At 41.3% G+C, this 26,035-nt stretch overlaps 1 protein-coding gene across 1 annotated transcript in view; it reads left to right on the top strand.

The window, feature by feature from the left end:
- The first annotated feature begins 1,174 nt into the window (after positions 1 to 1,174).
- Positions 1,175 to 26,035, top strand: part of rnf123 (ring finger protein 123) — a 123,157-nt gene continuing 98,296 nt past the window's right edge. Inside the window, exons 1-25 of the mRNA XM_022742188.1 lie at positions 1,175 to 1,200; positions 1,700 to 1,809; positions 2,123 to 2,207; positions 4,669 to 4,754; positions 5,857 to 5,954; positions 6,126 to 6,180; positions 6,693 to 6,778; positions 7,034 to 7,120; positions 7,206 to 7,273; positions 7,978 to 8,103; positions 8,981 to 9,095; positions 9,505 to 9,609; positions 9,914 to 10,039; positions 10,530 to 10,622; positions 10,897 to 10,970; positions 11,189 to 11,306; positions 11,426 to 11,525; positions 11,750 to 11,811; positions 12,889 to 12,960; positions 13,713 to 13,833; positions 14,830 to 14,931; positions 20,109 to 20,215; positions 20,456 to 20,648; positions 21,119 to 21,264; positions 24,997 to 25,080. Coding sequence (XP_022597909.1) covers positions 1,728 to 1,809; positions 2,123 to 2,207; positions 4,669 to 4,754; positions 5,857 to 5,954; positions 6,126 to 6,180; positions 6,693 to 6,778; positions 7,034 to 7,120; positions 7,206 to 7,273; positions 7,978 to 8,103; positions 8,981 to 9,095; positions 9,505 to 9,609; positions 9,914 to 10,039; positions 10,530 to 10,622; positions 10,897 to 10,970; positions 11,189 to 11,306; positions 11,426 to 11,525; positions 11,750 to 11,811; positions 12,889 to 12,960; positions 13,713 to 13,833; positions 14,830 to 14,931; positions 20,109 to 20,215; positions 20,456 to 20,648; positions 21,119 to 21,264; positions 24,997 to 25,080 — 2,391 coding nt within the window. The 5' untranslated portion in view covers positions 1,175 to 1,200; positions 1,700 to 1,727. The remainder of the gene's footprint in view (positions 1,201 to 1,699; positions 1,810 to 2,122; positions 2,208 to 4,668; positions 4,755 to 5,856; positions 5,955 to 6,125; positions 6,181 to 6,692; positions 6,779 to 7,033; positions 7,121 to 7,205; positions 7,274 to 7,977; positions 8,104 to 8,980; positions 9,096 to 9,504; positions 9,610 to 9,913; positions 10,040 to 10,529; positions 10,623 to 10,896; positions 10,971 to 11,188; positions 11,307 to 11,425; positions 11,526 to 11,749; positions 11,812 to 12,888; positions 12,961 to 13,712; positions 13,834 to 14,829; positions 14,932 to 20,108; positions 20,216 to 20,455; positions 20,649 to 21,118; positions 21,265 to 24,996; positions 25,081 to 26,035) is intronic.

Genomic DNA, 26,035 nt, shown 5'->3' with positions numbered 1-26,035 from the left:
GACTTTTAAGTCTCCATATTGACTGACTCAGCATGTGTGAACCTGAAATCTGCAGACTGGCGTCACCTTCTCTGAACAGATCGTCTGTAGTAACACAGAACGACCACAAGATGGAGTTAAACTTCAGACTGTTGCTCATTCATATGTTTGCCTCTCAGGTCCTCTCTCGAATCTCATGTTTCTTGCTCTGACATTTACACCTTTCCTATTTTTCTGACCGCACTGTTGCTTCACAATCAGCTCTGATCTCTAAAAACAAAAAAATTAAAAGTATACTTATACTCATGACCAGATGAACCTGTTTTGGGGGCCTGGGGCAAACATCTGCTGTCACTGGAGTGTCACCTGTCACTGGAGTAGTACCTGTCCCAGTTTCTGTGTGTTGACACCAGCTCTCTGTGATTGTGGTTTCCTGGTATTTTTATTTCTAGTGTGTCTTTCTCCATGGTTGGTTAGAGTTAATTGCTCGACGTCCTTCCACATCCATATCCTTTATAAATCTTTACTTCCTATAATATTGTAATTCCTATTTTCCATATTGTAATTTTACTGTATTAATTTTCCTCTGTTGCTCTTCCTGAGGTTTCTTCCATGTTTTCTTCATTGAAGGGTTTTTGGGGAGCTGTAAAGGCTGTCATATGTTCTATACATCTTCACAAATATGAACCTGCCTTTAAATGGTCTCCAGAGTCCAGAGTGTGTTTTAAGAGCAGGTTTGACAAGTCTAACATTATACTTAGTGTTTAAAGCTAGACGTGGTATCATGATGTGGCCTCGATTGATAAAAGCTGTGGAATTGTTCTTTTTCTGTTTTAATAAATAGAAAACAAAAAACAATAAAAAAGGTTTCACAAATCAGGAAACAGTCTTAACACTTTCACTACATGTGTATTATTATTTTCACAGGTACAAATAGTGCAAAAACAGAGAATACGATGCTAAATGTCGTCGTCCATGTGCCATTATCACTCTCGACCTCCCAAACTTGAGCGTCATTTTTGCTTCGCGTTTTGCCAAGAATTGTATTTTGGACCGACTGTCTCTCCATAGCGCGAGAGGTGTTGACAGAGAGGACTGTTGTGGTACAAATTAGCCTTTTCCCCTGGACAGCAACAGGACATATCTCAACTGTCAGCCCGAACGTTAGCCTCACTGACGGACCACTGCTGGAGGTCCGGTTCGTTTAACCTGACGGCAGCGGTAGGTGCTAACGTCGAGTCCATTTAGCTGCTAGCTGCTGCTGTTAGCCACCAGCTAACGCTGACCTGTCTGAGAGAGAGCAGAGTAGCCGGGCGAGGACAGAGGCTGTCCGGGCGAAGGGGTCCGTTTCAGCCGGCCTCGACCCACAGAGGGTCCGGGGGAAGGGTTCCAGTTAAACCCGAAAGGTTTTATGTAAACACATAGAACAGGGTGTCACTGGTTACAGTGAGCTAACGCTAAACTGTGGTTTCACTGGTTCACTCATAATGTTACCGTGAGGGGTGGTTCATGCAGAACCTGCAGTAAAAGTATCTGCAGTAAATGCATCTGCAGCAAAAGTATCAGCAGTAAAAGTACTTGCAGAAAATGTACCTGCTATAAAAGTATCTGCAGTGGAAATGCCTGCAGTAGAAGTAACTTCAGTAAAGGCACAGAAGTATTTTCAGCTGCATGCAGTAAAAGTACATGAATCCCTGAGTGTATTCCTATCTATAAGCAGTGTGTGGGTGCAGCTGACTCCAGCCAGAATGAGCTCTAAAGGAGGAGGCACCGCTCTGACCCGCAGAAACTACAGACTGTCTTCAGACACAGACAAACCCAAAGCTACAGGTATGACCTGCTGGTGGAGCATTGCATGTACACCTCACATAAAAATTACAGTATTCATTTTTATTGACTGATTGTCATACAGTTAGTTTTTCAGCAGTGTTTTTCATATGTCTTCAGATTTATTATTTTATTGTTGTGAAAACCTCTTTTATTTACCAGAAAACTGCAAACACAAGTGAAGATATTAACTGCAATTAATTAAAAATGATAGAATTTCTAACACATCTCACATTTCATAAAAGAATTCTGTTGTATTTACTGATTTACAACACAGCTTTTTCCAAACTGATCATTGTCTTTGTCCCTCTGTCAGGTATAGTGAATGAGAAGCTACTGAGTGACTACCTGTATCATGTGTTTCCTTCTGACAAACAAGGACCTGCAGTGGCCTCCCTCAGGTAACATTGTGGTTTGCTCATCCTTGCTTTAGTCTGTTAGCACCCACATTACAGTGGAATCTCATTTACTACTGCAACTGACGATTCATTTTATTATGGGTTAATCTATCCACTGTATTTTTGATTACTGCTTTAGTCTATAAAACAATAGACACTAGTGAAAAAATGCTTCTTGATTTTAAATTGAAATGTGTTGAGAATTACGGGATGGATTGTCATGAAATTTGGTTTTCACATTAATTCCCCCTGGCTGTTGACTTGTTGCTATTTTCTTATGGAGGACTTCAGTTGACCCTGAACTGGACTGATGCTGTCACTGATGTTGTTGAAACTATTACCATGGTAACATAGCCTCATCAAGCACTTTATTTTGTGCAATTACCCAACCAGCCAATAATGTGGCAGCAGTGCAGTGCATAAAATCCTTCAGTTATGGAGCCAAAAACAGAAAACACCCAGTGAGCAGCAGCTCTGTGTTGATGAGAGAGGTTAGAGGAGAATGGCCAGACTTGTTGGAGCTGACAGAAAGGCTACGGTGACTCAGATAACCACTCTTTACAACTGTGGTGAGCAGAAAAGCATCAGAATAAACACATCCAACCTTGAGGGGGATGAGTTACAACAGCAGAAATATGAAGCTGCAGTGGACACAGGCCACTGAAAACTGGAAAAATCCAGCCTGGTCTGATGAATCTGGATTTCTGCTGAGGCAGCAGACGGTACGGTCAGAATTTGGCATCAACAGCATGAATCAATGGACCCAACCTGCCTTGTGTCAACAGTCAAGGCTGGTGGTGGTGGTGTAATGGTGTGGGGAAAGTTTCCTTGGCACACTTTGGTCCTTTATACCAGTCACTCATGGTTTGAATGCCACAGTCTATCTGAGTTGTTGCTGACCATGTGCATCCCTTTATGGCCACAGTGCACCATCTTCTAATGGCTACTTCAAGCAGGATAATACTCCACGTCACAAAGCAAAAGTCGACTCAAACTGGTTTCATTAACATGACAGTGAGTTCAGTGAAGTTCACTGGCATCTCCAGCCACCAGATCTGAATCCACCTTTGGGATGTGGTAGAACAGGAGATTGGCAGCATGATTGTGCAGCTGACAGAAATGATGTGATGCAGTCATGTCAATCCGTGAGCTGTTGGGTTTCACAACTTGTTTTTCTTTTGACAGGTTAAGGTCTTGCACAACAGATAAAAACTCGGTCACAGCTGGTAAAATTCAGACTGTGTGTATATGAGTGTGTGTGTTGTACCGTGACCTGGACTAGTGTTTCAGTGACCTGCTGCCACTGGCTTCTTCCCTTAAGCCACACAGATTCATGTTACTCTCAGCAGCTCTATACATAGACACACACACACACACACACACACACACGCACACACACACGCACACACACTTCTTCTCTTCAGTTAACCCTTACAGTTAGGACTGAGGATTAGGGGTGAACTCTGGCAGCAGGATGAGTTTTACATGGTGGTGATGACGTTTGAAAAGCTCTTGCAGGCCACACAACATAGCTCGTGTAAAAATAAGGCAAGTCACACTCAATCTGGATCCATATTTATCTGGTGTTAAACCTGTGTTCACACAGTATCGCTGCAGTCTGGATGTGAAGGTGCTGCAGCAGGAGTTACTGTTAGCTTTCAACTTCAACCATTAAACTCCATCATTTCTGTGTAAATAAATATGTTAACACAAACCTGAAACCTGTCGGCCCTTTGTTGGCTCAGAATCTGAAACATGACGATTTAATAATGATGAGATTTAGGAAAGTCAAATTAATTTCCTGCAGCAGAAGCAGGTTGTGGTCGTGGTTTTAACGTCCAGACAAGTGTTCTTAATTCTGCAGACACGTCAGCAGGTGTATTCACCTGTTTCTGTGCTGCAGGTCTCCAGGATCAAGTCTGAACCAGCTTCACAGACCTCCCTTTATTCTTAGGTTTTTATCTGGTATTTAAATCCAAAATTTTACTTTTAGCAGTTTGATAAGTTCAAACTCTTGCCAAAGAAGTGATATGTGTTAATTTCCATTTAAATGTAAAAGATCAATAACTGGTCACAGATGTTTTTTTTTGGTCCTGGTCTATTTACAGTACATGTTGCATGGAGCTACTCTCTGTAAGATCCAAAACAATTTTTTTAAAAGTTTTATAGAAACCAAAAGTCCTGGACCCGGTCTCAGCCTACAGTAGCCTCTGTCCTGAGGCTGGGTGATATCTCCTGAAATCACTATCATGATTTGTTGTCACAGTAACCGTCAATAAAATAATAACTTATTAAACACACATCAATGTCCATACTCGCATATTAATTTGTTTTCCTGAAAAATGAAGAGAATTAAAGAAAATATAATCAGCAACATGGAGAACATAACAAAACTCCTTCTACTCCTCTCTTCTCCTTACTGTGCATTTATTCTGTTTCTCCTCCTCTTTGTCTTCTTGTACAGGAAGCCTCTCGGTTTCCAGGATCTTGGTGCTCACCTGGAGAGACTTCTGTCTGAGGGAGAGCCCACTGAGGAGAGCAGAGGTAAAGGTGCACCCACAGACAGAGTCCACACGGTGTTGGCAGTTTGTGTTTCCTTTTCTTCTGCCGGTACAGACTGAGACTACGTCTACGTTACGCTGTGTGATTTTTAAAACACTTTTTGTATGAAAACAGCATCCACACTGACACCTGAGTCTCCAGGTGCGCTCTGTCCTCAGTGACACACCTGAATGACATTAAACAGTTAAATCTTCTTCTTCTTCAAACTCTTTTCAGTTAAAACAACAAAACTTCATCACAGCGACATCAGCTGATAACATCTGTATTTCATGATCACAGTGTTGTCTGTCACAGTGAACATAAATACAGGTTAATGACAGATGCTGTGAGTCTGTGTTGACATTTACAGTGATTGATCAGAGACAGTTAGAGACGAAATAAAGTTCTTAGAGCAGGAGACTGAACCCAGCACTGCGGCAGTGAAAGCTGTCATCACCTCACTGCGTTTTAATCAGCTCAATTCAACACAATTGTTCTCATTTACACATTTTTTCATGTCTGTTTTCAAGACACTGAACCAGGACGAGATCTGATCACGGCTCATAAATGCCAAGTTGACCAGCAGCTGCTGAGCTGCAAATACCATCATTATCTAATGATCACAGCATCAGAATGAAGATAAATCCATGGTTAATGACAGCACTGACATTTAAAATGAGCGATGACAGAGAAAGTTAATGTGCAGCCACAAAGCATCTGTTACCATCTAACTCAGCTGCCAGTGTGTATTAATGCTGTAAAACATGAAGGATGTCAGTGAAACAACTTTACAAACTACATTATAAATGTGTGAGGAACAGAAGACAGACACTCATTGGAGCCATGATGCGGCCGTGTTGCAGCCGGGATTCAGCCGGAACCTCAGGCCCCACCCTCACTTGGCAGCTTATGTCATCATTTGCCAAAAACAAATTTTTCCCTGAACACACTGAAACATGAAGCTGTTTTTAGATTCATACAAACTTAAACGCTCAGTTTATGGATGACAAAAACATTGTTTCAGCCTGAATGGGGGTGCTGACACTTAAACTTAAAAGCCCCTTAGATTGTACTAATACTTATCAATCATTGGATCTCTCTGTGTCTGCAGATCAGGCTACTGAAGGTCGTCTGGGTCCTCAGCCAGTCGTCCTGGATCACACCAGCGGTTTTGAAGGACTTCTGTTTGTCGACGATGACCTGTTAGGGGTAAGATGATGTCGTACATTCATCATTTCAAACCCAAAAAGTAGAGTAACACTCGACCGACTGTGATTCCAGCACTTGTGATATTTATATAGCAGTATAATAAATTGGTAACCACTGCAATTAAAGATGCCCTCTCCCCCTGTTTTTCAATTCTAACCTTTATGATTTCAGGTCATCGGCCACAGCAACTTCAGCTCCATCAGAGCCACCACATGTGTTTATAAAGGTAAAACAATGAAACGTCCGCAGTGTCCCAGTTTATTCCATTACAGGATACAAACGGATACAGTTTTCTAGTTTTTTTAAACCTAAAAGATGATAACATGTGACGGCCTTGTGCTAATAAAAATAACAACATATGATGGCCTCATGCTGAACTGTAGAGAGCGCAGTGTCTTATCTAATATAATGGTTTTTATGTCTGAGAAAAGGGAGCAGGGTGTTTTTTTAAGACAACACTGGCATATTATGCAGTCTGCTGTCTCATGCTGTGTCTGTAAACTGAACACATGAACTCTATATCAGGGTTAGAATCTGAACAGAGTTTAATAACATCCAGAACTGGACTGAGCTGTGGGGAATCACTGCTACACACCACAAATGCTACTGAAATAATTCATTGTTAATTCATTAATTAAATGTTATTAGATGTGAAATCACTGCAGTTTAATGGTGTTATTTTTTTCCAATCAAATGTCTTGATTTTCTTATCGTCGTCTGTCCTGTTTCTCTCTGCAGGGAAGTGGGCGTACGAGGTGCTGATCTCCTCCCAGGGTCTCATGCAGATCGGGTGGTGTACTCTCAACTGTCGCTTCAACCAGGAGGTACACACACACACACACACACACACACACACACACACACACACACACACACACACACACACACAGATCACATGGCCACAATTACTACAACTATCCATTATTCTCATGTTCACATCATCCATTCATTCTTCAGGTGTTAGAGCATAAATACTTTCATATTTTTGAGTATTACCAATCAATAACTGAGTTCACAGAGTGTGAGTGTGTGTCACTGTACAGAAGATGAAACTATCTTTTTGTGTGTTCTCCTCTCAGGAGGGTGTGGGCGACACACCTGATTCATACGCGTACGATGGAAACAGAGTGAGAAAGTGGAACGTGACCACCACTAACTACGGAAAGGTGAGCAGCCATTCATTGGAGATTTATAATTTATATTCTGTAAATACACCTCGATGGCGAGGCTGACAGCTGTTTATTCCCTCAGTCGTGGGCGGCAGGAGACATCGTCAGCTGTCTGATAGACCTGGACGAGGGAACCATCACATTCTGCCTGTAAGTAACTGACTCAATTATATTTTTGGTTTGACATTTTGATAAATTTATAGATAGATATTTACTTTCTGACGGAGAGTTAGATGAGAAGATGTTCATAAGTGATTTCTAGACAAGCTGGACAGAGCCAGGCTAACTGTTTCCCCCTGTTTCCAGTCTTTATGCTAAGCTAAGCTAAGCAGCTGCTGGCTGTGGCTTCATATTTATTACACAGACATGAGAATGAGATCAGTCTGAACATCTGACTCTCAGGGAGAAAATAAAGGAGAGTATCAAAGTGTCAAACTGTTTCTTTAAATCAGTTTTTACATCACTGACATAGAACGGCACAAACACATTAGTGCTATTGACTGACATGTAATTGGAGGAAAAAAGAAACTATAATAAATTGTGAGACAATAAAATACAGGAATAGAAGAAAGAAAAAGAGGAAAAAAACAACGTACAGTTCATCCACCCCTCCTGCAGCTTTGCAGTTCATAGAAACTCGTCAGTTAAAAAAACAAAACCAGAGAAATGGTGAACGGTGGATGAACAATGTTTAATATAATAAGTATGTGTGTATTTCCACCCTACGGTAAAAACTTTGTCGGACCAGAGAGCAGCACGTTGTTTTGAATGATTAAATCAGTTACAGTCATGTAGTGTTTACATGATGGCTGTTATCCTCTGCGTATCTTCATGCTGTGTGTTGATGTCCTCAGGAATGGCCAGTCTCTGGGCACAGCGTTCACCAACATTAAGACGGGTCCAGGTGTCGCATACTTTCCTGCCATCAGCCTCTCCTTTAAAGAGTCGGTGGCTTTCAACTTTGGCAGCAGACCGCTCAGATATCCTTTTTCAGTCCTCAGGTGACAAACAGAATCTTATGCTCAATGCTTTCTTTCATTTTTATTCCTTTTTGTTTCATTTATGTATTTCTGTTTTGGACCATGTCCACACAGGGCAAGTTCATTTGATCATTTTTGTTTTTATAATAAAATTTGTCATTGAGACATTGGCTTTTAAAAAAGGCCTTTTGAAGTAAATTAAATAAAAATGAACTCGAATTAAAGACAGTTTTCATTGAAATAAAAAAAATTATGATAAAATAAGATTGAAATAAAGATGTTAGTTTTAATAGGTTTTTATTTTTTCATTTACATATTTTTTATATAATTTATTCAAGATTATTTCTTTCTTTTTTATTCATTTGACGTTGAACACTTCATGACCTCCATACAACCCAGCAGGTGTCTAGGGATAAAGGAAGCAGCAGATGCTGATGTGATTTGGCAAGCAAAGCCGTTTATTGTTCAGGTAACCGAAAATTAAAAATAACAAATGTCAAACTCTCTGGTCAGTAACTAAAAACCACAGAAAAAGAACTCAGCGAGGAGATCAGGAAGGATGGGAAGGGGCAGCGGGTGGCGCCAAATCATAAAACAAAATGAAAGCAGCTTCCTAACCCTCTGGATCCCCACTGGCTTCTCTACAACCGTTGAAATAAATAGTATAGATAAATATCTAACCGTCAAAGTTAACAATTCACACAATCCACATGAGTTAACACCACACGGAGAGACACACAGGCACTGATGCGTGTTTCCAGAAACTGATAACATAGGAAGGAGATTCTCAGGAGTATATCTTATTTTGTCCCCGCTGCACCACGGCTGTCTCTTGTTTCTAAGTGCGGTGTTTGTCTTTAACCGGAGTGTGATTCACATACCCCGTGGACGGCTACCTGCCCCTGCAGAACCCCCCAGCTGCAGACCTGATGAAAGCTCACAAACTGCTGGGCTACATCAAGAACGTCCTCTCCACCGCCATCGACACACAGGTGGGAACAGGAGCCGTTTCCTCAGCTAAACTTTTATTCTCCACCAGATTCTGTTCTGGGTTTGTGGTTTTATTTGATCACAGTCTCACCGACTTCACGCTTCTGCTTGTTTGGTTTGTGTGTAATTGATTAGCCAAAATTGAATTAGCTCTGAAACAAATAATTACTCTTTCACATTAATCAAACTGTAATTTCAGTTTTGTCCTTGGTTGTTTGTTTACAGAGAACAACAGCCGGCTTTCCCTGGAATGGAAGCCAGTTAATGTCTTGTTGTTTTTAATCAACGGCCTCTTTTCTCTGTCTGTTTTTTTCGTTCCTGTAGAAGGTGAAGTCGCGTACATGAGCGTGAGTACATGAGTCTTGTGCGTCCTGTGTTTTTGAAGTTGTTGTCTTTGTGTCCACGCTGCAGGAGGAGAGGCTGGTGGAGAAGGACTGTGCAGTGTGGAGGCTTCAAGGAGAACCCACCGTCCTCGTCACTCTGGCTCACATCTTCAACCACTTTGCTCCACTCATGGTGAAACAACTGAATCTCTATTGGTAGTTTGACACTGAATTAGTTTGTTGTAGAGGAACAGGGGTTTATAGAGTAGTCTTGGGTACAGGTCAGTTTCTCTGGACAGTTTATGTCACTGACAGTTGTCTGAACCAGCAGTAGAGGAGTTCATTACTGAATTGTGTCCTCTTGTGCCATCTGTTGGTCGTATCAAGCATGACACTGTCAGAGATCACAACATGTGTCTCCAGTGTAGTGTTGATGGTGAGACAATTATTGTGTCTCCACTTTATTTATATTTATGTTATTGATAATGTCTCTGCAGTGTAAAGTCTACCTGGTGGAGGATGTGCTGATGAACTTCCTGTTGGGGATTCTGGAGGGAGGAGGTTCGGTGGATGAACATCCGCTTATACAGCAACTTCTGGATCTCTTCTGGCTGCTGATGGAGGTAAACACGCACGCAAAGTGTAACATAATGCAGTTGTAACTGTTGGTGCACCACAGTCTACACAGTGTTTCTTAAAGAATCATCTCCACACCATGAACAGTTTTTAAGTCCCGGTTGGCTGATGTTTTTCCTGGAGAATGCTGATTCAGTAACCTGGTTACTGAAGTGCATGTGAAGTTGCTGCGTCTCATCTGAAGTGTCTGTTCTGGTAACAAATACAGACAAATAATGTAAAACACATCGTCATTTTTGGGTGTCAGTGTCTCAGTTTTTCTGACTTCATCTGCGTTTCTCTGCGTTTAATATGAGTTTAATCAGTGACAATGAAGTCCTCGCCTGGATCCAGCTGCTCAATGTATTCATCCTGCTCCTCCTTTTGTCTGTCTGTCTGTCTGTCTGTCTGTCTGTCTGTCTGTCTGTCTGTCTGTCTGTCTGTCTGTCTGTCTGTCTGTCTGTCTGTCTGTCTGTCTGTCTGTCTCTCTCTCTCTAGGACTATGAAGTGAACGAGTGCCTGAAGCAGCTGATGATGTCCTTGCTGAGGGCCTATCGCTTCTCTCCCATCATACCAGACCTGGGCTTCCAGGTAGGACATATAGATGAGCCGGAGCTGAGGTACGGGACCATACCTCTGTTCTGCGCTCTGGCTTGATCCTGGACCTGTGACCTACTTTGGGTTTGGGCTCCCAGATTGTGATTATCATGTCACTGAAATCCTAAATGGAGATCAGTTTAATGCACAGGCACAGCTGTTGTTGGCCTTTTGTCTGTTTATCAATCAAAGATAATCCTAATGATACAAAAACCAAATCAAACTTTCCCCTAAACACTACTCACTTGTTTTATTCCTGTATTTTCAGATCCACTATCTGCGTCTGACCACGGCCATCCTGCATCATGAGAAGTCCAGAAAATACCTGCTCAACAATGTCTTATATCCTTCTGTTGCTTCACTCTGCCGTCTCTTCAATCCACAGTTAAGGTGGAAATACTTTGTGATTGTTTTTTGCAGTTTATCCTCAAGTTGCTCTGACTGCACAGTTTGAATCAGACAGTCAGTACTGTTCATATACATGAGGTGAATTTTTAAACATCCAGTGAGTTACCTTGAAAGCAGAATTTTAGACAGTTGTCTCCTTAACGCAGGTTTACGTTTGATGTTCTGCGTTCAGTTGTGTTTTTTTACATCAAGACTCCTCTGAGAGTGAAGGAGGCGGGGCTCGAGGAGCTCATCCCGACCACCTGGTGGCCCACGCACTTTGACAAGGAGGTAAAACTGCTTTCTGCTACACCTGCCTGTTAACTTATGTTATGGGAAATGTGTTTAGCTTCACAGTTTATTGACTGATTGATTGTTTGGGGATTTGTTGACCTCTTTCTTCCACACAGGGTAAAGATGAGCGTGAGCCCAAAGATGAGAGTGCAGATGAACGTCTGAGGCGTCGAGCGTACGAGCGAGGCTGTCAGAGACTCAAAAAGAGGATTGAAGGTCAGACGTCTTCACATTTCTCTTATATTCAACTGTGTCAACTTCTACCTTTATTGTACATCTTCTATACAATCTAATCTGCAAAGTGTATGAGTTATTTATATTTTATAGGAGCTGCTGCTGGTTCATGTTGTGAAAGTAAAAACTGCAAACCAGTCACATGTCTGTCTCAACAATAACTGAACTAATGATGTGTGTGTGTCATCTCCTCTGCTCTGCTCTAGTGGTGGAAGAGTTGCAGGTTCAGATCCTGAGGTTGCTGCTCAATAACAAAGACAAAACAACGGTATGTGCACTTCATATTGTGTGTAAGAGTAGCTCCATACTTCCACACACACATGACGCATCGTTGCTCCACAGAATGTCACCAGTGGTTGTCAGTAAAAACCAGATTATCAGATTGTGTGCAGTTAGTCTTTAACAATACAGGGATAAATGGGCAACAGGGGAGAATGTGCAGAAACTGAGATCCAGATGTTTCCTGGGATTTTTTAATTCATTTTTCATGAAAAAAATGGAAGATTCTGTGTGTGTTTGTGAACTAAAGACTGTACAACTGTGTTGTATGTTGAGTTTGTTGAGGTTTTGCTCTGTTTTCTGTGTCCTGTTTGAGTTTACTTTGAGTTTATTAAATAGCTGTAGTCATCACACAGCAGCAGGAGGAATACATGTGTCTGCACACTGAGAGGAGAGCTGTCTGCATTTTACAAGTGAAGTTTTTCACAGCGGAGATGACTCCATTAATTATTTAAATCAGACAAACACTAACCTCTCTGTCATATTCTCAGGTGTCAGGATAACTCGGATGTTACCGATGGATCGTGTTCGACTTACGTCGTCCCCAGTTTAGATAAAACCAGTGGATTCAGTTTGAGATCTGGGTTTTTAATTCAGTTTGTGTCAGTTGAAAGGTCGTAACAGCAGAGCCAGTGCAGTAGACTTTAAGTGTGAGATGAGTTACGGTTCTTTTCTGTATTCTGGAGTCAAGTCCTCCTGCCTCTAAGGCAAAGGCTAAACATGTTCCTTTATAGACGCTTTTTATAATTTACCTTCTACCACGTTGATCTTTGCATCTCAAACTTATTCTACAACTGCCCTCTTCTAAGATGTTGTTTCTTTTTCGGCTGTGTTTGATCATTTTTACCTCGTCATCAGTGGTTAGTTTGTGTCATTCATGTTCAAGATCAGACAGACACTGCAGCAGCACAGGAAACAGTCTCACAGTCTATGACAAACTCCCTTTAGCTCAGTAGTCACATAGTGTGTGCTGTGTGTGTTGTTTCTGTCTGCGTACAGCCTATGGGGACGTTGTTTGACGATATCATCTCTATTATCTGATCAGTTTTCTCTGTGTGTCTTTCAGGGAGAAGCCTCTCGCTACATTTTCCTCAACAAGTTCAGAAAATTCCTCCAGGAAAACGCCAGCAACAGAGGGGTGAGCACAAGTTCAGCAGCTAGAGAGGAAACCGTAGGCAGCTTTTATTTGGATGTTATAAAGCACAAATGGGTCAGTCTCTTCTTGACTGACAGGTACTCCAGTGTATTTTAAAACACAGTATCTGTCAATCAAGGTGGGAGGTAACAAAGGCTATGGAACAGGCTAGATTGTTGATTTTTTTTAAGTTTGATTTATTTGCATCAAATATGTTTAGAACTGAAATGATTTAGTTGATTAATTCTTCTGAAATGTGATTTTTTTTTCTTCTGATTATTCTGTTATTAAATAAACAGTAAAGTGAATCTGTTTGGGTTTTGGACAAAGCAAGATGTTTGAGGACTTCAACAGAAATTTTATAGACCAACAATTAATCTCAGAAATAACAGGCAGATTAATCAGTGATGGAAAGTAATATTTAATTTCCACCCTGATCATGTTTGTAATAATTCAGCTCGTCTGTCCCTGAGGTCTCGTTCACACCTGTTGCTTCAGTTCAGTTGGTCTGGACCAGTAAAAAAACAGATCTATTGTCTTTGAGTTCTGGTCCGGTTCTTGTTCACACTGACTTTTAATTAACCAGCCCAGAGGAGTAAACACTGCTCAGCTCTGGACGATTAAATGTAACAGCACCTGTGAGGTAAATGTCAAGTGATGAAGTGATGGGAGTTTTTTTTAAACTATTCCAGCTTCAGTTTTTGTTTTTGTTTTCTCCATGAAGATAAAAGTATGTGTTTTGTGTGTGTCCGCAGCACCCGACAGCTCTGTGTCCTCCGGAGTACATGGTGTGTTTCCTCCACCGCCTCATCACGGCTGTGAGAGCGTGCTGGGACGAAGGGAACAGGAAGAGTCCAGGCAGCGTCAGCAGTGAAGGTACAACACAGAGCAGCGCTCAGCTTTATTCATGTGGTGCACGAGTGTGAAACTGACCACTGATGATTTAGGAGGTGGTGCATCCTTATGCTAGCATATATTTTGCCTTTCGTCTTTGTAATTAATTTAGATTACTTTGTAAAGGGCCTTTTAATGTTGATCAAATCTATTTTGTAAACTTCTCCAGTAGGTAGGTGAATACTTTTCATAGCTACTGTAATTTCTCAGTAAAAGAAATAATGTAGACGAAGAAAGAAAATTATCATCTGTCCGATACGTGCACTTGGTGCACTTGTGTTTTAAATGCAACATACTAAGGAAGTAAGTTCATTCACTTTAACCAGACTGTGTTTTAAACAAAGACAGTACGTGCCTGTATTAATGTCTAACGGATAAAGTTAAACCCTCCTCAGTAACAGCCTCTTCTTCTCAAAGCTTCTTCCTGCGACAAACATTAGTCCTTTATCCCCTCTGTGAAGACCAGGGCATTTTAATGGGGGATATTGCCATAAAATCCATAACTGCCTGTTGTGCATGTATACAGATTAAGTGTGTGTGTGTGTGTGTGTGTGTGTGCGCGCGCGCCCTTTCTGTTTGCGTTTTCCTCATGTCTGCTCCTCCCCTCTGGGGACGGTCTTATAATCACTGAAAATAAGGACGAGGTCGATGAAGCTCTTTGTACATTTTCTGCTCTTGGATGATAATGAAGGTTGTTAATGTGCTCGCTCTCTCTGCTCTGCCCTCGCTCCCCTGACACCCATTATCTCCACCTCTTGGCCTCTGTTTTATGTTCTGCTCATTGCCCTTCTGCCTTTTTCTGTTTATATCTGCACTTTGAATTTCCCTCCTTCCCCCTCATGTCACCCCTCTGATCTTTCTCTTCGCTCTACCGCCATCACCTCTGTCCTGTTTGTCCCAAACAAACACACTGCTTTGGTTCTTTACAAATCACTTATCTTACCTCCTACTCTCCTCTGCTATCTCCTCTTTTTCCAGAGGCCTATGTCCCTCCCCAACTCTTCTACAACGGGAAGGTGGACTACTTTGACCTGCAGAGACTGGGGGGGCTCCTCTCCCACTTAAAGAAAACACTCAAAGGTTGGTATGTCGTTGGTATGAATTTTAAAAAGGATTTCGGTAGTTAAACTATAAAAGCTGCAAAGGACTTAAAACGATTTTCTGTCCAACAGATTAAAACAATTACAACATGAATCCCATGCATGCATAATATAAACAGTAGCTGTATAGACGTATTCTGATTGTTCGGTTGGTTTGTTTGTAGTCGTATTCTCATTGGTTGGTTGGTTGGTTGGTTTATAGTTGTATTGTGATTGGTTGGTTGGTTTGTAGTTGTATTCTGATTGGTTGGTTTGTAGCCATATTCTGATTGGTTGGTTGCTTTTACACACCCACTCTTACCTACAGTTAAACTTTTGACATCGACTGATAGATGAGTTAAAGCTTTAACAGCGGCTGTTTCCAGCTTCATGTGTGGATCTGACCTTCAGGAGGAGAGCTGATCTCACTGATCCCTGCAGACTGGTTTCCTGCTTGGTCTCACTGAGCTCCACTAGAGGGAGGAATTGCTTTGTGTGTATTAGAAACACAGTTACAAACATGTACCGGTTCTTAGTGTGTACATACAATTCAGTACCTTCAGAAAAAGTCATGTTTTTGCATTTATTTTGTTGTTTGTTTAGGTTTTTTTTTTTTTCATTTTAATATATTTTCAATTACTTCTTAAATGCTTACAGTAAACCAGTGTAAACTGAATTATATATTTAAGCTGAAGTTATTAAAAATGATTCATGTGTAATGAATTCTGCTACTGACCAAGAGCGCACAGATGAAAACATTAATGTCAAATTACCGGAACGTACTCATTCATATCCTTTGCATGAATTAGTTGTTCACTGCAGCGCTAAATAACTTGTAAGGTAGCCTAACACTAGCAGTGCATAACAACAGTGAACATGTCATAACAGAGCAAAACAAATGGTTTTCTCCTGATGTTCTAATTAACTGAACGATCTGGTAGTGTAAAAAAATAACCCAAATATCTTGAGGCAACCAGGTTTCCCCAGGAGACTGGAAGCTGTACAAATATTAAAACTGAGAAAAAATACAAACAGTAAACCTCACTGGGTGAATGTTTCCATACAGAAGCTCTGCTGTGTTTGTCGAAGTGCGCGCTGTGTTTTCTTGTTGTCGTCAGCAGATGTGGGAGACAGGTGTGTAATGTGGATTGATATTCCCTCCGCAGACTCACTGTACGAGCAATCTGCTGTTCATTCACTGCCAGAGAAGACTGAGTGGGACGGCTGGAATCAATTATCTGCTGCAGCGGCTCATTCATTTCGATTTTTCCTGAGAGTAGAGCCGTTCTTCACTTTTATTTAGATTAGTGATGAGGGGGGCTGATGTTTCACATGTCCTTCAAACGTCACTCATCTTAATGGAGGAAAAACTTAACAGCTGAAGACAACAAAGACTGCTCACCATCAGGTTTATTTAAGCTGTCATAAACATATTTTTAGAGATGGAGTTGTCAGTCTGTGTGTGTGTGTGGGTATCTGAAAGTCCTATAAAGCACTGGGTTCAGTTCCTTCAGAAAAGAGGGTATTATAAAGTCTGAAATGTCATTTACAAAGGTCTCGAATATTTTTCTTGCCTGCTGGAGACAGTAAAGTTAGCTATAAATTTGACTGGGAGGAGACTCATCCGCTTATAATGGACATGATTTTTGCCAAAATGTAAATTAATAGATTGATGTTTTTAATTGGTTAATCTAATCTGCCTGGCCTGGATGGATTAGATGACAATGGCATAGACAAGTAAAATACCCCACCAAACCTCCCAGACCCAGACGCTGCAAGTGGTTGTGTTGTGTGTGGATGTTTTGTGTGTCTTTGTGGAAGTTTTGAGTCTTTTTTGTGTTTATAGCATGGCTGTAGACTGTCTAGGTCACATACACGTGCATGTTGTTGCTTAGTTGTACAGTTATAAAGTCAAAGGATATCTTTACAGATGTGATCCTGTTAAATATTGCAAAGGTGCTAAATGTAGATTTATCTTCTAATTTCAAGCTAAAAGCTACTTAATTATTGGTTGTCATGTAGGAAGTATGTTTCTTGAGGCAATTAAAAGTTTTCTACTGGGAAAGACTCACTGATCTGAAGTCAGATTCCCTGCTGATTTAGATTAGCTGAGGATGGTATTTGAAGGATCAGGGTCTAGATACGTGGTCTACGATAGTGTGTCTGTACTGATTTGGATCAAATTTATAGCGTGTCTACTAGCATTATTTGTGTGTGTGTCTCATTGAAATCGGGATCTCTTTTTCAAGAGAGACCTGTGTACAAAAATAGACATATACAGTTTGTACATAGTAAGACACACATAAATCCACAGGCATCAACATGGACACACACAGATAATTTACAGACATACATTATACATTTTCACATTTAAGAAAAGCATGTGCAGGTGTGATTGTAAATACATAAGTACAACCTTTTAAAATGTTCCATGTGATTATCACTGAGATTTGTTCAGAGGTCTGTTCCTCATGAAGAGAGCCCCTCTGTAAAACACTTCTGAAGCTCTGACAGGCTGTGAGCAGCACCTCACAAAGTTTATGATCATTGTATTGTGACTCCAGCAGAGTTTAGGAGGTCATTAAATAGAGTGTTTCATGAGGAACAGTCCAGTCTCCTCATTATCACTGACTCAAAAGTTGCAGTCCACAATGAAGAAGCCCCCTCCCTTACGTCAAGGACTTGGTTGTGACTCTCCTGCAAGTGACTCTGAGTTGTTGTCTGTTGGTTGCTGCTGATATAGAAAAAGATTATTGTCTTGATTCAGAAATAGAAGCTTTTAGAGACACACAATACCCTTCACGTTCTCTGGGGAGGTGTGACTTTCTTTCTTATCATCTAATGATTTGAAGAGAGTGAGACAATAATACTCACTGCCCCATGACTCAGTGTTGTGACACCGGTCTGCTCAATCAGAGAGCAGTTAGCCTGGCTCTCAGCAGCGGGTCAGAGGCTGTTCACATGACTCTATAGGGGTGAGATTGTTTCTCTGAAGAGAACATGGTGTTTGTGAAGACTTTTTGACCTGGTCCCTCTTCTAGACTGATGAACCCACCAGCTCATAGTGATGTCTGACTGGCCTGTTACTGCTCTGTCTACACATGTTAGTAGAAAGTAGTAGACGTCAATTCTTCGTAGTATGTGTTGGTGCCTGTTGGTGCTTGGTAGTGAGTATCAGTGAGTGTCGGTGTTTGTCAGTGTGTCAGTGAGTGTCAGTGTTTGTCAGTGTCTCTCAGTGAGTTTCAGTGTCTCTCAGTGAGTGTCATTGAGTGTCAGTGTCTCTCAGTGAGTGTCAATGAGTGTCAGTGTCTCTCAGTGAGTGTCGGTGTGTGTCAGTGTCAGTGAGTGTCAATAAGTGTCAGTGTCTCTCAGTGAGTGTCAGTGGGTGTCAGTGTCTCTCAGTGTGTGTCAGTGAGTGTCAGTGTCTCTCATTGGGTGTCAGTGTCTCTCAGTGTGTGTCAGTGGGTGTCAGTGTCTCTCAGTGTGTGTCAGTGAGTGTCAGTGTCTCTCAGTGTGTGTCATTGAGTGCCAGTGTCTCTCAGCGTGTGTCAGTATGTGTCAGTGAATGTTAGTGTGTGTCAGTGTTTTGGTGTGTGTCAATGTCTGTTGGTGTGTGTCAGTGAGTGTCAGTGTCTATCAGTGTGTTGGTGTGTGTACACACACTTTTACTGTCATTTCATTTCTTCAGGTCATCTTCTTCTCTGTTTCCTCCCACTCATCGTTCACTCTCAGCCCCTCCACTTTCTCTTTTTGTGATATATCATTTCTCTCTTTTTTCTCCACCTCCTCTCTCCACTCTCTCTGCTCTCCCTCTCTCTCTTTCCCTCAGTCCCTCATTTTTTTCCTTCCTTCTCTCATCAGTATTCGTGTCCAGCCTGCACTTCTCTACCTGCATTTAATCAAGGCTTGATTAACATCCCCCATCATTTAACTCTATAAATCACTGGGCCATTCATCACCCGCTAGCAGCTCTTATGATGTTGTGTCATCTGTTGTTAACTAAGGTTGACCCCATTTATTGATCAGCTCACTGATCAATTTGATTGAATGCCAGGCAGGCTTTTCCATCTGCATGAAGTACACAGGAGAAGAAGGAAATAAAAAAGGCAGGGTTTATCAGCAGAGGGGGTTTACTGGCTTTTTGATTGAATTTAGTTTGTGTTTTAGGATCTCAGTAGTACTTGCGTTGGTGTTTCTTTATTGATAGATTGAGAGCTGTAGCAATGACTCCATTGATTCGTTAGTTGACACAAAATGTCACACAAAAAAGTCTCCAGAGATGTTCCTTTGGTCTGGAGTCTGGGTCCTGGCTGAGCCACTCAAGGACATTCACAGAGTCACTCCTGTGTTGTCTTGTGTGTGTTTAGAGTCAATGTTCTGTTGGAACATGAACCTTCAGCCCAGTTTTCTTTAAGGACATCTCTGTACTTTGATCTGTTCAGCTTTCCCTCAACCCTGATCTGTCTGATGCTGATACTGATGTTGATGCTGCCATCACATGCTTCACCGTTGGGATGGTATTGAGCAGATGATGAGTGGTGCCTGGTTTCCTCCAGAAATTATGCTTAGATTTTAGGCCAAACACTTCAATCTTGGTTTCACAAGATCAGAGACTCTCCTTTCTCACAGTCTGAGAGTCCTTTAGGAGCTTTTTTATAAATAGTGCTGCAGTGATGTTTTTCCTTCTGGAAGTTTCTCCTGTCTCCACACATGATCTCTGGAGCTCAGCCAGAATGACCATGAGGATCTTGGTCAGCCAGCTCTAGGAAGAGTCCTGGTTGTTTTACTCCTTAGGCTGAATATCTTTTCTGTGCAGTTTAGTAGAACTTGACAACAACAAATCAAGAAAATGGGTTTTTACTCAGATGAAGTTAAATCTGTTGTCGGTCTGTCTCATGTGTTAGGACTGAACATGACGTCTGACAGGAAACAGGGATGTATTTTTGACGTAAGAGTTGAACGGTGAACTAATCAAAGTGATAACTGTTTGTCTGTTCTTCTTCTTCTTTTGATGTTTTTTCTTTCATGTTCAGTTTGTGTTTTTCTGACGCAATGATGCAATCGTGGCTCAGAATAAGTCAGATTTTCTCTTTCCCTTCTCTTGCACGGAAATAAAAACTTTGAATCAAACTGAGGCGTTGCTTTAATATGATAAATGTCTTTTCTTTAATCTACCAGATGACTTGGCCAGCAAAGCCAACATCATCATCGACCCCGCAGAGATCCAGGCCACGTCTATGGACGACCTGGACGAGGATGAGGAGAGCGGAGCAGCACAGGTTTGTGTCCGTACTGTATTATTAGGCAACTTCTTTCTTCTAATTGCAAAAAAATGATATAAATCATACAAAAACCAGTAAACATCTGTCAACCAACAAGGCTCATTAGATAAGAATCAAAAATCTTCAGGATTATAACTCAGGCATAAACATTATCATTTGATCAGGGAGAGCGTCTTATACGTCTTAATATTGACTCATTTTCCTTCCTGATAGTTCGTGTTATTTCATTGTTTTTAACATCAGAGGCCGTTTGGTGCAGCAGCAATGGGTGGAGCTCTCGCGAGGCCCAGCTGGTTGAGCTCTCCCACTTTGGGTCGGGCCAACCGGTTCCTGAGCACGGCTGCTGTCAGTCTCATGACCCCCAGACGACCCCTCACTCAGCCTGAGAAAGTGAAGGTTCGCACCCTCGCTGTGGAGCAGAGGACGGAGGAGGACAGTGAGTAACTAAACATTACACTGACTGAACAGATGATATTTAGGTTTCTGTGTCTCATTTGAAGTTTTGATATCCGTAAGAAGAGAATTTGATATTGTGAACCTAATATCAAATTTGCATTAAGATTACTTCATTTCTTTTTATTTTAGTTTTACATTTCAAAATCAGATGAATGCTTCATGATATTATAAGACAGTCAGAGACTTATTGTCCGAATCATGTAAACAAAAAAAGTGGATTCAACTACGTCTGATCTTTAGTTTGGTATCCATGGAAACAGCTGCCATCAACTGCTGTCGAGACATGTACTGTATATCTGAGGAGTTTGGCATGAAGCTCTTCTCTGCTGAGAGGTTGAGTGGACCCTCTTCCTGTTGTGGATCATATGCAGTGTAACCAGTACTCTACACCTGTACTCCCTTATTTCTGTCAACTTTTTCTTGTTTGTTTCTCTTCTGTTCAACCTGAAGTCGAGGGAAGCCATGGTAACGACGGCCTGTTGCTGGGGCGACCGCTGGAGGAGCCCGATCAGGCAATAGCAGACAAGTCCCTGTTGGAGATAGTTGATGGGATCGTGATGATGTACAACCTGAGCGTTCATCAGCAGCTGGGAAAGGTGAGTTTTCTCTTTGTTGTGTTTTGTCTCTAAGCTGAAGCCGCTGAGCTTCACGGTGTCACAGAACAACAGTTTGAGTTATTAAATCCAAGGGTCCGCTTACTTTTTCCACCGGCACTGCAAATGTTTAATGGCTGTGTTCAACAAAGACATAAAATATTAAAATTGTTTGCGTGATATTACCTTAAGGACACTTTATTTGTCTGTATCTGTGACTGAGATCACGATTTACGAGCAGTTAACACAGAAGACCAGGTCACTCACTGACTCTCTGCCACTGTACGAGCTGTTTGCCAGTTGGTTGTGGCTGCGCTACTGAGCACGCCGTGACATTCAGATGAAACCGCCTATGAAGTGTGTGAGGTCAGCCAGTGTAGTTTAGCCCAGGCAGATATAATGTGGATGTGAGGCCTTGTGTTTTGATTGTGTACCACGGGGCTTCACATAAATTAGAGATTCTGCCTCTGAAAATGAGTCTCTCTGCTCGTTCCTTGACAGCGTTGTGTTTAAACCCAGGCTGGAGGAGCATATTATGTGAAGTGAGCATCTGTCAGGATATAAACACAAAAGGTTAATGCTGCATATTTTATTCATATGTAAGAATGTGACCTTCGCATGGAGGCTGTGTCTGCGGCTGGATAAACTCTGAAATGTGACTGTGAAGTCATTACGTCATCTGCTGCGTGCTAACTGATGTGAATACATTCAGTCACAATAACAGTGAGGCTTTCCAAATATCCTCCTTCTTACAGCTGCTGCATCTACTGAATAAGTGATGAGCTGGAATTTGAGCCAAGTGCGACAGCAAGTATTTATTTTACAGTAGATGAAGAGAAGTCTAAAGATACGACATCTCAGAGCCACGTGCTGTAAATCACTTATTCCTGTGTAAACTTTGTGTAATAGAACCTTTAAAAATACTCGATATTCTGAAAAGTGACAATTAAATAACATAAATAACATTTAAACACAAGTACTGTACTTATAATATAATTTTGAGCTACTTCTTCTTTTCCATTTGAGGTACTTTACACGTGTACTCCCACATTTCGCAGTGACATATACAACATTTATCTGCCAGCTGCAGTGACCGGTTGGTTTCCAGGTAATTATGTGGGCCAGGAGTATTCAATTAGTTAAATCAATTAGTTAAATTAATTAGTTAAATCAATTAGTTTGAGCAAAGGTCCATAATACTTGACCTATTTCTATATATACATTCATATATATATACATACGTGAACATTGATTTTAATTGAATTCCCCAATAGATTTTGTGCACATTAGCTCCACCATGACACCATTAAAATCCTGCTTACATGTGCACACTAATGCATGAATATATGATAAATATAACTCTCTGATTTGGGGTATTTTGCACAATGAGAACTCTGACTTTTACTTCTGTAAGTATTTCAGTGTTTAATCAGCAAACTTTTACATTTAGTCAGGAAGGAAACCTGGTTTGAAAAGAAAAAACACAGAAAAGATTAAAACTCAACTGTAGAAAGAAAGAAAGAGAGTAAATTTCTCAGTCTGTTTGACTGTGTCACATGCATCTACTCTTTAAATCATATCTCTACTTTCTCCACCTTGTTCCACTGCTCACTCTCTGCTGCTCTGACCCTCACCTGCTGCTTTAGATTCTTCAGAGCCGTCACTTTTATCATAAACTGTCTCGGGGATTATTGAAGTGCAGAAGGAAGCTGTTGCTGTCTCATCCGCCACGCTTTCCTGATATAAGTCCCATAAACCTTTTTATATGGAAGCAATGTTGTTGACTTGAAAATGAGAATTGGAAACAAGTTTGTGGAAAAAAGGACGGAGCAGTCATTTGTTGTAGCTAGTGTGTGTATCAAGATGAGTCAGTGATGCCAAAGTGCTGCTGTTTTGAGTTTCAGCGAGGTCCAGAGTGTTTTTGAAGAATATCTGCTCAGACTGAAAAGTTGATGGACGACCACAGACGTGATGCCAGAAATAATGATATCTGAAAAACTGTCTCGGGTGCACCGAGGGGAAATCTCTTTTTATGAAATTCACTGACAAATAAAAACTGTTGGTGGTTTTACTTTTGAAAAGATCCTCACTTTACCATCAGTGCCACAGTGCTTTAAACCCTCCTTTAATTTCAAATGGTTTCATGGAGGCTGTTGTACAGACTGTGGATTCAGACTCTGGAATAAACTCAGTCATGATAACTCCTCCACTCTTATAAACAGTCTTCAGTGGTTGGCCGCTGATTGTGCTCTCATGCGGCTCTGGCTCTCTTGGGTGAACGAGTCACTGACAGATGTTAGCAATGCTCTTTATCAGACAGACGGCTGGATGCCTTTGTCACCAAGTTTAGTGAGAAAGCTCCTAATTTTGGTAACGCTGGTCTGAAGCCTGAACTTGAGTCTGGACTCTGTGGAACAGATGAAAGACCTGACCCAGGAGATCTAAGAGGCAGGACAGGACAGGAAGGATTTAAAGGTGCCTGGACATGTGAAGCCTGGTTGGTCTGCTGTTTGAAGCTCAGTGTGGCGTTGCTCTCTTAGATAAAATAAAAACAGGCGTAGTCACAGGTGGCAGAAGTGTATTTACGAATAGGGGAAAAAAAACTCTCCAAGCTAACTCCGACTCCTCCACCTCGAGGAGTCCCTTTAACTGTGCAGAGCCCCTCTCAACAGACCGGCTGAAAAACATTTTGTGTTTGTGTGTGACATTCATGCTCTTTTATGTGAATGTATTTCTGGTGATTAAATACGAACCAATATTTTAGGATTTTTGCACCCAGATAAATTAATTATTATTTCTTTTACATCAGTCCCTCCTTTCCCTCCTTCCTGCTCTATCTATATTCTTCCATGATCGTTTCACCTCTTTTTATTTCCCATCTCATCTCCCAGTAATCCTCCCAGATTCTTGTTTGCTGCTGGAACAGAGATTGTCCTTCCTGACAGCTCGGCCTCTCGACCTCTCCCTTATTGTCTCGTCCTGTTTCTAATTTAAAAATACAACCCAAAAGTGCTGCAGGTGGTCGCAAGCTTTATAGCGCCGTAATGCTGTGTGATGATTGCACTGTTTGGAAATGTGCTGCTCAGTGTTGTGAGTTTTATGTTTTTTATGATATAGGTAATATATACTCTGTGCCTGCCTCTGTATTGGTCATCATTGGTCCGCATGACTGTTGGGAGGAGGCGTTTATTCTGCAGATTTATTCTGCAGTCTTCGTTTCTGTGAGCAAAGATCACTAAAACTTCACTTTATCAGTGTTTGGGATGGTAAAAAGCCTCTTTTTTTGAATAGTGACACGTTTGTTTTCTCACTAAAATCTCTGTAAACACATGACTGTCTCTCAAAAAGATCGAGAAACTCCTGAAACTAAACGAGAAGAGCTGTGGTTCTGTTAGCAAGCAGACGACTGGTGATAAGAGAGTTTAACAGAGAGTCCGAAGACTTTGTTTTACAGACTCTGAATCACAAGAAATATTCAGAAAGTGTCTCAATAACAAAACGTTGTGAAATAAAACTGAATAAAAATTAATTTTATTTTCTTAACATTGTGAAACTTCTTGTCGACAGGTACAGAAAAAAAAAATCAAGCACATTTTTCTACATATTTAAGTTTAGTCATTGTCAAATTTAGAAATAATGGTTACCATCATAAAGCTAAATAATACACACTGGTAAAAGATCCAAACGAGGAGAATCTGTCGGCCCTTCATGAGTGTTTGTCTTGTTTCCCTCCAGATGGTGGTGGTGTCAGACGACGTGCACGAATACGCCGTGGCTCTGAAGGACACGGAGGAGAAGATCGCTCGATGCCCCGCGCGGGTCAGTCACGCTCAGTAATGGTTCCCATTCATTTCTTTCATGATTTAATTTCTCTGGGGATTGTCAAGGTTAAGTGCCTTTCTCTTCAGTATCAGCCACTATATAAACTATTTGCCGATGGTTGTGTGAACCGGTTACAATCGCATCTTTTGCTTTGTCGGTGCTCAGTCAAAGATAATTGGCTGTGCTCCAGTCAACACTCCTGTCAGCCAGTTCTAGTGGCTTGTCTCATTAGCATCATGCGGGGCACAAGTGTCACCAGCAGCTTAACAGCATCATGAGTGGAGGAGTCGGTTCTGCAGTCATTTATTTACTAGTACAGAGTGAACCAATAAATATATCTGCAGGGCTCCGGGGGAAGAAAACAGGTGAGATGGTGGTTCTTTGCAGAGTCCAGGTGTTGGTTATGAAACTGACGTGTATTTGTGTATTGCATTGTCTTATCACAATAATGCAGTGAGTGTGCAACAGAGCCAGCCACTTCTATCATTATGCAAATTGTAATAATTGTAATTAACACTAGCATTAGCACTGTGTTGCTTTGATTTAGAACAACGCACTCAACACTAGAAAAGAGTCTCCATATATTTTCGATGCCAAAATTTCCTGTTCCTTTAGGATGGTGGAAGGAGGTTTTCAGAAAGTTGCCAGGCCGCAGGTTATTCCTAACCTGTCAGAGCTTTCAGTGGATTTATGATATTAATACCTCTAACACAGTGATAGGAGGGAGACCTATGGAGGGGCTCAGTGAGGAAGCAGGTGGAATATGAAACCCAGCAGAGCATGAATTTCAATCAGTATCAAAGGGAATATCATCTTCACAGCCGCAAATATTAATATTCTTGTAGTGACGTGGGGAGGTGAGGATACACGCTGAGCTCTGTGCCGACAGTCAGATCAGCTTCCACATACTTTTCCGTCTGCACCGTCTCCTCACAGTCATGGATAAAACACA

Source organism: Seriola dumerili, unplaced genomic scaffold (assembly GCF_002260705.1).
Source record: "Seriola dumerili isolate Sdu_G_001 unplaced genomic scaffold, Sdu_1.0 BDQW01000066.1, whole genome shotgun sequence".
In the NCBI taxonomy this organism is placed as follows: domain Eukaryota; kingdom Metazoa; phylum Chordata; class Actinopteri; order Carangiformes; family Carangidae; genus Seriola; species Seriola dumerili.
The sequence above is the reverse complement of the archived record's forward strand: the minus strand, read 5'-3'. Positions and strand labels throughout refer to the sequence as shown.